The sequence below is a fragment of the Notamacropus eugenii genome, chromosome 5 (genome assembly GCF_028372415.1).
Source record: "Notamacropus eugenii isolate mMacEug1 chromosome 5, mMacEug1.pri_v2, whole genome shotgun sequence".
NCBI lineage: Eukaryota > Metazoa > Chordata > Mammalia > Diprotodontia > Macropodidae > Notamacropus > Notamacropus eugenii.
Window position 1 is genome coordinate 29,371,844 of NC_092876.1, and position 10,670 is coordinate 29,382,513.

Here is a 10,670-nt window from a genome sequence, read left to right on the forward strand (position 1 = left end):
TTCTTTCTTTTAAGATTTTATCATTTTTTTTAAAAAGGCTGAGAAAGAGACAGAGACAGACTAAAGAGAGTAGGGACAGAGCGGGAAAATACTGGGAAAAGCCCCAGGGGCCCCTGCCCTGTCTGTGTCCCAAGACCTCTCTTATCCAGACCTGGAGGAGGGAGCCTGGACCATTTCCTCTGGCTCCTCTGAACTTCCCCCCACCCTTTGGCCTTGGTGCTCCCCAGGGTGGGACTCGCCCGAGAGGGCCTGGAGCTCAGGGAGAAGCAGGGAAGGGGCCTGTGGGATGGAGTGGATGTCTTCTCATCTTCATCATCATTGAAGGATGGATAGCTCAGTGTGTAGCGAGTCCCAGCCCAGGAGCCCGGGGAGCCCGGGGAGGTAGGCGTTGAGATGGGAGGGCATGAGGCCCGGCCTGCATCAGGCTGGGCCCTGGCTGGGAGCCCCAGGTACGTGTGTGGGGCTCAGCTCACAGGACCCTCCATATCCACGGAGAAGGAGTCCTGGCTTTGGAGAAAGAAGGGGTTTGCAGAGGGTCAGGGGATGGAGAGGAGCCTCAAGGACCCCCAAATCTCTCTCCTCTAGCTTCCCCCCCTTCACATCCTGTTGGCTTCCCTACTACTAGGACATAGAGACACCAGGTATAGAGAAAGAGGAGAAACTCGGGGAGAGACAATAAGAGATAATGAAGAGATGCTGACAGAAAAACTAAGAGAGACACAGGGAAGGGGAGAAAGAAAGAGGGAGAAAGAGAAGAGAAGGAGGGAAAAACAGGGCTGGAAAGAGAAGTGGGAGAGACAGAAGAAGCCGGGAACAGAGACATATAAGGAGATGAGCAGAGACATCAGGAGAGCAAGAAAGGAGAAAAGAGGGAGACAGAGGCGGGAGGGAGGGAGCTGGGCTTGGAGGGCGGTGGATGTGTTGGAGCCACCCCCACGCCCACAGGCTGCTAGGAGCTTGTCTCCACCCAGGAGCAGCCCAGGCAACCTCCCTGGAGCCTGCTCTCCCCACACCCTCCCCCACCCAGGTGAGTCCTACACCTGGCCGGGGTCCCCTCTGGGTGCAGACAATGCCCAGGATAGCCTCAGGGCTGGGGGAGTGGCGGGGCTGCCCCTCCTTTCTCTTCTACTTCTCCCCGGGCTCGCTATACAAGGAGACCCAAGGGGATGGGCACTTATGGAGGACACTCACCGTCAGTGAGTGAGGCTGCAGATGTCCCTACATGTAGTGCCACTGCCTGTCAAGGCTCACGCTCATTCCCATGGACCCTGGGGATGAGAGATGGGGGAAGGAGACCCTCCCCCAAACCCACCCCCTGTAAGGAGGTGTGGGGCCCCTTTAAGAAGGGACAGTAGGTGGGACTAGGATAGTGTGGGCTCCTGCATGCAAAGGAAATCTATGCATTATTTATGAGTCCTGGGCCCCCAAGGGAGGCTCATATTGGATGGGGAGGTCTCTGTAATCTGGGAGCAGGAGGAACCTGGGTTGGGGGCAGGACTTACCGGTGGTCCTCATGGGGGGCCCAGGGCCTGGACTTTGGTCTGAGCCAAAGGTCCCCAGGGCTGGGCCATGCTCAGGGCTGTAGGCTGTGCCAGGGCCTGCAAGGGGGACAAGACATGTCCGTGGGTGAGGTCTCCCTTAGGACATGCTTACACACCCCAGCAATGACTACACAGGGTTTTGTGGTTCAGCCTGGGAAGGGGAGGAGGTGAAGGACCTGGGGTCACATTCCAGCTCTGCCCTCAGCTGCCACAGAGCCAGTCACTTCACCTTCCTCGGGCTGAACTAGATGATCTCTAAGGTCCTTTTTCTGCTTCAATACTGTTTTTACACACACACACGCATGCACATGCACACACACATGCACGCACACACGCACACACATGCCCCCATGCACATGTACACACCTGCTCTGTTGGACTGGTCAATCATAGGTTGCACAATTCGCCTCCTGGCATTAATGAACCTGTGGGAGAACATACAGAGACACCAACAGAGAGGGGAGACAGAGAGAGACAGGGAGACACAGATGGGGTCATAGAGAGACCCAGACACCCAGGTCCAGGAAGGACCAGGAAATAGTAGGAGGGTCAGACTAGCTGAGCCAGGCAAGAGCTGGGGGAGGGGGGGCAGGCTGTGAGGAGGGCCAGGGACAGAAAGCTAGAGAGAGGGGGAGGCCCTGGACACCCCCTTCCAGTCCCTCCCCCTTCTCCCCCGCCCAGGAGCTCCTCACCAGTTGTTGACCTGTAGGATGGTGAGCCCTGTGTCCTGGGCCAGCTGTTTCTTTTGTTCCTCGGAGGGGTAGGGGTGCTGGGGGCGATACAGAGGGTGGGGATAGACCAGGAGTCATCCCCACAAAAGACAGAAAGAGAAGGCAGTGGCCAAGTTCAGGTCCTCCCAATAGCTTTACATTCCAGTAGAGGAAAGGCTTACAGGTCTTTCTTTCCCTTGGCCTAAACCCAGTGTTGCTAGGGGCTCTAGGGAAGGGTCCAAGGCTGGGCCAGGCCTGGGGATACCCTGAGGCCTAAAGAGTATCTTTGGGGGGTGTGAGAGAGATTTTGGGGGGACCCACTTTCCAGATGCATTGTAGTCTGGCTACATGTGGGAGCAGGTGCTAGGGGTAGGGGACTCACCGCCAGGTGCTGGAAAAGCCAGGCTCTCATGATATTGGTGGCCACCTTGGGAAAGATTCCCCGCTTCTTACTGTGCCTCTGGTCTTGATCAGGCTCATCATCTTCAGGCCCAGAGCTGGGGGAGGCTGCTCTGGTCTCCAGCCCATCTCCTGACAGAGAGAGAAAGCGTCCCCTCACAACAGAGTCTTGGGCAGCCCAACCCCATCAACTCCACAAGGACCCCAGGATCTTCCTTGGTCAGTGTCTATGCCTAGTCTTCCCTTCCCCCATCCTTACCCTGCTCACTGGAGTTGTCCCCACTCTGGGAGGCCATGCCTCCACTGGATGGACCTGGTGTCCCCAGGTGTACAGATCCACTGTCACTGTGGTCCCGAATCCAGGAATTGTTCTGAGGAGAAAAGAGAACAATTAGTCTGGGGTTTGGGGGTTAAGAATCCCCCACCAAGGTGTAGGAAGACACAGGGTGGGTTTAGACATCCCCACAGCCCTTACCTGGGATCTCCTGGCTACCCACAACCCCTGCCTCTCCCTAACCAGGCTTATATCTGTATCTGAATGTGGATCTGAGGGCATCTGGGTGTGTGATTTTCTGTGACTATGTGGCTGTATCTGAGTATGTGTAGGTGAGAGTGGCTGTCTTTTACTGTAATGCTTTCTCTGTATGTGAGTGTATGTATTTCTCTGTGGGTGAGGGGCACTATGAGTGTGTAACTGTCCCTGTGTGTGTGACTGTTGCCCAAGTATGTTGTGTATTTCTGGGTATGTGTGGCTGTATCTAAGTATGTGCGTATGTGTGTGTATGAGTGTGTGTGTCAAGGGGGCAGGCTGCACCTGGTGGGGGAGCCCAGGGCCAGGAGTTGGGAAGTCATCCAGGTCAGCTTTGCAGGGGACAATGGAGTCATCACCATCTCGGTCTCGATCCTCAATGACCAGGTCGATGGGCATCTTCCCCTTGAGGCAGGTGATGTACCGATGGCAGAAGTTGTCACACAGGTCGTGAACCTGGTAGGCGTTGGGTGGGACAGGAATAGAGGTAAACTGGGGAGTGAGCAGCTGTGAAGGAGCAGACAGAGGGAGACGACAAGCACTCACCTTCTCCAGCTCCAGCAGATGAAACCGCAGTACCTGGATGGCCTGTATCATCTGAGGGGAGATACAGACACAGAGACAGGGGCAGAGAGAGCAAGGCAGGCCAGAAGATAGAGACAGAGAGGCAGACAGGAAAAGAGAAGGGAGAGAGGGAAACAGAGATAGTCACAGAGACAGACATGCAGAGATAGAGATGGGGAGATGTAGAGAGAGACCTGGAACAAGGTTGGGAGATGACAGCCCCAAGGTGCAGAGGAAAGACATTGAAGATGCCCAGTGACTCCCTTCCTAGCCCCTTCCCCCAGGGTTATTGGGAGGGGGGGGGGGGTCCTCTCAGGCTAGGCTGGTGTTTGCTGGGGAACCAAAAGCTTTGGGGTTAGAGCTGCTGCGCTAAGCTCTTACCAGGTTGTCCAGCTCTGGGTTAGAGGAGAACAGAGGCCTCTCCATGCGGACCTTAGACGGGATATTGAGAGAGTGGGAGGAGACAGAGGAGGGGGAAGGGCAGAGCCCACGTCAGGGGGCTGCCTGGCCCCTCCAACCCCCAGCCCCCATGTGCACTCTTCAGACCGCCCCGCCCCGGCCCAGAAGGGCCCCACCTGCTTGGCGAAGGCGGCGATGTCCTCATTGAAAGAGTCTGAAGAGCAGACATCGGCCCCAGGCCCCAAGGCCGGGCTGGCCCCCGGCCCCGGGCCGGCCCCGTCCCTAGGGGAGCACGTGGCCAGCTCACACTTCTCAAATACCAGAGCCAGAAGCGGGAACAGCGGGTGCCTGCAGGGCGTTGGGAGAGGGAGGGCTCAGCTCCCACCCTGGGGAGGGCACCCCCCCTCCCCCACCGTGAGGCAGGAACAGAGAGACAGTAAGAGGGAGAGAGACACACAGAGACCGCGAGAGCCAGAGAGACGCGCGCAGAACCAGGGGACCCATTGAAGCAGGGACCCAGCAGCCTCCCCCACCCGTAGATTTCGTCTTTCTCGCTCTTCAGTCCGTCTCCTCCTCTTGCTCGGCTCCGGGCCGGCCCTGTGGGGCCGTAGGGGGCCTGGGGCAAACCAGCTGGCCGTCCGCTCCCTCGGGGCGCAGCTTCCGAGAAGTTGGCCAGGCCTGCGCTGTCCACGCCGGGATACTGAGGCAATTCATCGTACTGCGAAAGGGGAGAGGTAAAAAGAGAAGATCAGAGGGGTTGTTGCCCCAGGACCCAGGCCTTTGGGCTGTCCCACACCTTCCTGTACCCCTTCTCTCAGAAGCTTGGACATCTCTTGCTTCTCAGTGGGACTTGGGGTGGGAAAGAGGGAGACATCGGAGAGTTTTCTCCTCATTTCCTCCGGCCACACCAAATTCCTTCTCTCTGTGTGCTGTGTGATCCTCTCTCTCAGCATCTCCGTCTTCTCTACCGCTTCCTATCGCTGTCTCTGGTGCTGTGTCTGTCCCTAACAACATCTCTGCTCTTGGTGTCTTGTCTTTGTCTCTCTATCTGGGTCTCTGGTTCGGTACCTCTGTCTACTGGAGTCTGTCTGTGTAGCTGTTTTTGTCTCTTTCTTCCTTTCCATCCCTGTCTCTGGTGCTGTGTTTCTGTCATTATCACTGTCTCTATCGGTATGGGGCTGTCTCTGTCTCTGTCTTTAGAGCTGTCTCTGAGCTACTGCTACTCCATGTAGGTGTTCCTGTTTTTCTCTGTCTCTGTCTCTGTCTCTGTCTCTCTCTCTCTGTCTCTGTCTCTGTTTAGTATCTGTCTTTCTCTGTGGAGCTAACCCTGTCACTTTCTGTCTCTGGATCTCTGTGCCCACCCTTCCTTTACTTCCTTTCAAAGCATTCATAGTCAGAGATTGATTCATTATCCCCTGGGGATGATTCAGGAGGGATCAATCAGTCTGAGTTTGGAATCCCCAAGCCCAGGAATCCCCTGACCCAGACACACACACACACACACACACACACACACACACACACACACACACACACACACACACACACTACAATAGCAGCAAACCTCCAGAGACAGGTCTATGGGATACACCTGGGTTCTGAATGTATTTCCTAGTGTGTGAGGTCTGAGATGCATTTTTCTTAGTACATATTCTTCTGCATATGTCTGTTGGGGGTAGGGGTAGGATAAAGACTTCCTCTACCCTCTTCATTTCAGTTTTATTTAGTAGATTGTGTGTGTGTGTCCCACACAACTTTAGCTGAGCTCCCTCTCCATTTACAGAACACTAACCCAAATAAAGCCAAATTTATTTGCACCCCCCCATCTACCCCATGTTCTGATCCACACAGTCTGGGAAACACAATGAAACACACAGGCATATTATGCTTTTTCTTTTAAACACACACACACACACACACACACACACACACACACACACACACACACACACACCCTCTGTTCCAAACTTTTCTTCTGACACTGGGGGACCTCAAAGAGTCTGTCTCAACTTAGAACTCCCACCCCAACTATTCAGCTGGGGGACAGTGTCTACAAGCTTTGTCCGACCCCTTCCTTCTCACAGGATGAGAGGGCCAGAACCTGGGGACTTGGAGAGGACAGGGAGCTGACCTTCTGCTCTCCTCTTTCCTCTCCCTCTTCTAGATGTCCCAGGGCTCAGATTGAACTCTTCTTCCTGTTCCTTGTTTCCCCTTCTTCAAAATAAGGAATAAGAATGGACAACGAGATGGGGCAAAGGGGGGCATGGACTGAAGACAGAGGGATGATAGGACAGAAGGACAGAAGGATGAGGACAGAGATAGGGGGACAGAGTGAAGGAACAGAGGGAAGGACAGATGGATAGATGTTAGAGAATTGAGACAGAGACATGGGGACAGAGGAGGTAGGAACAAAGGGAGTAGGGACAGAGAAATGGGAGACAAAGGGATGGGGGCAGAGGGCTGAGGAACAAAAATAAGGTACAGAAGGATGGGGGACAGAGCTGGGGAATAGTCAGTTGAAGAAGAGGGATGAGAAAAAATGAATGAGGAGACAGTGAAATAGGGAACAGAAGAGGGATGGGGCAGGGAGATGAGGTATAGTGAGGTTCAGTGGAGGACAACAGAGGGATGGAGATAGAAGGATGGAGGATAAAGTTACAGAAACAAATAAAGTTCAAGGGAATTGGGTCAGAGAAATGAGGAATAGAGAGATAGAGACATATGAGAGTGGGGGTAAGGGGGCAGAACCAGAAAACTGGAGAGATATCTGATGGAGGAGACAGAGGGATAATGTAGAGGAAGATAAAAAGAAATGAGAGGAAAAGAGAAAAGGATGAAAAAAGAAAAAAAGATAGCAAAAGGGTGGGAGAAAGGGTTGGGGACTGTGGGATAAAGGGATAGAGGGAAATGGGATAGAGAGATGGGGATCAGAAGAATGAGAAATGAAAATGGAGTTCAAATAGATGAGAGCAACAGTTAGTGAAGAAGGATTTGGGCCAGAGGTAGAAGAACAAATAGGTGGGGAGAGTAGAGGAATGGGTACAGAGGGATATGGGATGCTTAATCGCCAAGTAGATAGAAGGCTAGGGATATCAAAAGAAGAACTGGAGACCAGAGAGGTAGATAGAAAGAAAGTTGGAGGAAAACAAGAATGGGAAACAGGAATGGATGAGCATAAGGATTGGGGGGACATAGTGACTGGGACAGAGAGATGGAGAGAAGTGAGAAAAGATGAATGTGAAACAGAAGGATGAAGTAATAGATTGATGGAAGGAAAGAGACTTTAAGGGAAGGAGGAATGGAAGGAAAGAGAAATAGGGGACAGAAAAAGGAGAATTTGAGATGACAGTAAAGGGATTAGAAAAGGGGAATGGGGACATAGGAGCAAGGGACAGAATAATGGACAAATAGATGAAGGACGGAGGGACAGAAATGAAAGGAGAGAGGAATGGAGATATAGAGACATGGAGAGAAAGAGCAAAGAGGAACAGAGGGATGAGGACTGAAAGATGGGAAAAAGAGGGATGGAGGATAGAGGGATGAAGGGACAGATAAAGGGAAAGACAGATGAGAGTTGGAGTATCAGAGGACAAGAGGAATATAGGACTGAAGGATAGGAGCAGGATGGAGAGAGAGAGAGAGAGAGAGAGAGAGAGAGAGAGAGAGAGAGAGAGAGACAAAGATGAGGAAGGAGGGATGAGAATGAAGGGATAAGGACTGAAGTGAATGGGAGACAGTAGGTGGGTGACAAAAAATGGGACAGATAGACCAATGGGGACAGGTGAAAAACAGAAATGAGGAACAGAGAGATGGAACAACAGGGATAAATGGGGAGAGAAGTATGAGTGACAATTCAACAGGAGGTTGAGGGAAAGAGATTTGGCCGGTGGATTAAAACACACAGGCATGATGCAGATAGATGGGGGACAGAGGGATAAGGTACAGAGATGGGATATAGAGAGAGTAGACAGAGAAAATGGAGAGATGGAGGAACAAGAGATAGAGAGATATGAGAGATGAAGAAACAGAGACATGGGGAACAAATATGGACAGAAAGAGGAACTGATTGGGAGAGAGAGGAGTACAATTTGGAGGGAAAGTGAAATGGGCCATGAATGGGAAGATAAAGGGAAGAGAGAGAGAGGGAAGAGGAGAGAGATTGGATGAGGATAGAGATATGAAACAGAGACAGAGACTGAGGAAGAAGAAATGGAAGACAATGGAAAACAGAGGTATATGGAATAGAGATAGGAGACAGATGGAGAGACAGAAGACAGGAATACAGAGGGTGAGTGGAAGGATAGAAGAAAGGAGGGATGAGGAAAGAAAGATGTAAGGTAGCTGAAGAGATAGCTGGGATAGGGATCAGAGAATGAAGAAGGAGGGTGAAGATAAAGAGTGGGGAAATAGAAGTAGAAGGATGGGAACATGGTTAAGTGGGGACAGAGATACTGGGAAGAGAATGATGAGGACAGAGATGCTTCACCAGGATGGAGAGGTAGGGCAGAGAAATGGGGAGGAATAATGAGCACAGAGATTTGAGATAGAGATAGAGATGGAGATGATAAATGAGCAAAAAGAACTGGGGAAGAGTTAGAAGACCTGAGGGACTGCACAGATGGGGTGGAGGGGAAGAGGGATGGGGACCTCAGGATAGGCACAGAGATGAAACTAGAGAGACAGAGAGATGAGGACAGAGAGGTAAAGACAGAGAGAAGGGGTCAGGTAGAGAAGGATGGGGGCAGAGAAATGTGAGATATCTGGAGAGAGGGTATGGGGAGGTAGAGTGATGGAAAAAAAGAGAAATGGGAAAAAAGTATGAAGGGGATGGAGAATTAGGGAATAAGTATGGCATGAAATTAGCCAGAGATGAGGGATAGAATGACAGTCAGAGGGATGAGGACAGGGGAATGAAGGATAGAAAGATGGGAGAACAGTGGAAGGGGCCAACATTTCAGTGGGTGACAGGAGGTGGGGATAGTGGGATGGAGAAAAAGAGGGATAAGGAACAGGAAGATGAGGACAGAAATGGGACAGCTGGAGAGACAGGGTTGGGAGACAGAGGGAGAGGTGGGAGAGATGGGGAACATTCGAATAGGGGATATAGGGAAGGGGGAACAGTAGGATAGGGAACAGGAATGGAGGATAGAATGAAGGAGATAGAGAGAGGCAAGGGCTGGAGAGGCAGAAATTAGGAAGAGAGGGATGGAGGGAATGAGGGATGGAGACAGGAGGATGTGGGAACAGAGAGTGAGAACAAGGATCTGGAGATTTGGAGAAATGGAGACTGGGTGGATGGGGATGAAGGACAAGATCTCAGGGATGCTGGCTGGCTGGGGACATGCATCCATACTTACTCTCTGTGCCATGGGCCCCCAGAATTGGAGCCCACGTCAGGCAGCTCCAATGTCTGTCCCTCGCCAGATCCGGGCCTGGGGTCTGGGCTGTGGAGGGTGAGTGGGGACACGGATTGCCCCCTAGGTTCCCCCCACAGCCCAGGGCCCCCTCTTTCTGCTCAGTGGTGGGCGTAGTGTTCTGTCATGAGGACCCCAGAGCACAGTCTCCTGCCCAGCCCCCAGGGGGTCAGTGACCTGGTTCCAGGGGCATCCCAGGCTGGTGGGGAGAGTTGGGGAGTGGATCTGGACCCCAGGATGGGAGAGAAAAGGCTCCCTTGAGCCCCAGCCACCCCTTAATACCCCAGAAATGAAGCCTCAGTGAATCCAGTAAGAGACAGTAAAAGACAGAGAAAGATTCAGAGAGAGACAGAATGAAAGAAAGAAAGACAGAGATCAGAGAGGGAGGGAAGGAGAGGAAGAGAAGCTGAAAGGAAGGGACCGGGATGAGAAGCCCTGGCCCCACTGGCAAGGGGCTGGGCTGGGCTGGGCCCCTGGGTCCCTGGTGTGGGGGCTGGTAAGCAGCTGAGTGGATGCTCAGCTGTCTGCCTGTGTGTGTGTCTCTCTCTGTCTCCCTCTGTCTCCCTCCTCTCTCTCTCTGTGATCATATCCGGAAGTTCCCACATCACCCAATCCTTAACCCACTGTCCGCCGGCTGCTGGAGGGGCCAGAGCTGAAGCCAGAGGGGCCAGGGCGGGCTTGGGGCTGGGGCTGCTGAGAGGGAAAAGAGGCCTCTTGGTCCCGCCTGCTCCTCCGCCCCCTCCCCCCCACCCCGAGGTTCAGCCCTTGTCTTTCTGTGTCTTCTGTGAATCTCCTGCTCTCTCCCTTAGCAGTCTCTCTCCTGTCCTCTCATGTCTTCTCTCCAGTCCTCTGCTCTTCTCTCTCTCTCCCCTCTCCCCTGTCCTCTCTCTCTCTCTCTCTCTCTCTCTCTCTCTCTCTCTCTCTCTCTCTCATCCTTGGCTCCCTGCCTCACCCTGTTTTGACCCATCTCTTCCTTTCTGTCTTTCTTTGCCTATTTTCCCTATCCTCCTGTCTTTCTCTTTCTCATTCCATCCATCTAATTTCTCTTTGTATCATCTGTCTTTCAACATGTTTGTTTTTCATATCTCTTTTATGATGTATCCAAGTCTGGGTC

At 52.7% G+C, this 10,670-nt stretch overlaps 1 protein-coding gene across 5 annotated transcripts; it reads right to left on the bottom strand.

Annotated features, from left to right (window-relative positions):
* Window positions 1-10,135, bottom strand: MEIS3 (Meis homeobox 3). 5 transcript variants are annotated; one of them, XM_072608131.1, is made up of 13 exons: window positions 9,500-10,135; window positions 4,676-4,860; window positions 4,319-4,490; window positions 4,125-4,175; window positions 3,726-3,776; window positions 3,465-3,635; window positions 2,910-3,021; window positions 2,634-2,782; window positions 2,234-2,310; window positions 1,908-1,966; window positions 1,503-1,598; window positions 1,192-1,268; window positions 1-503 (listed from the first exon to the last, which is right to left on the bottom strand). In XM_072608131.1, exons 1-12 carry the CDS (start codon window positions 9,509-9,511, stop codon window positions 1,219-1,221), a joined length of 1,185 nt encoding a protein of 394 aa, XP_072464232.1. In that variant the 5' UTR covers window positions 9,512-10,135; the 3' UTR covers window positions 1-503; window positions 1,192-1,218. The 5 variants fall into 5 exon arrangements, with proteins under 5 accessions (XP_072464232.1, XP_072464231.1, XP_072464234.1 ...); XM_072608130.1 differs by having other exon boundaries at window positions 1-507; XM_072608133.1 differs by lacking the exon at window positions 3,726-3,776 and having other exon boundaries at window positions 1-507; window positions 9,500-9,643.
* Between the last annotated feature and the right edge of the window lie 535 nt (window positions 10,136-10,670).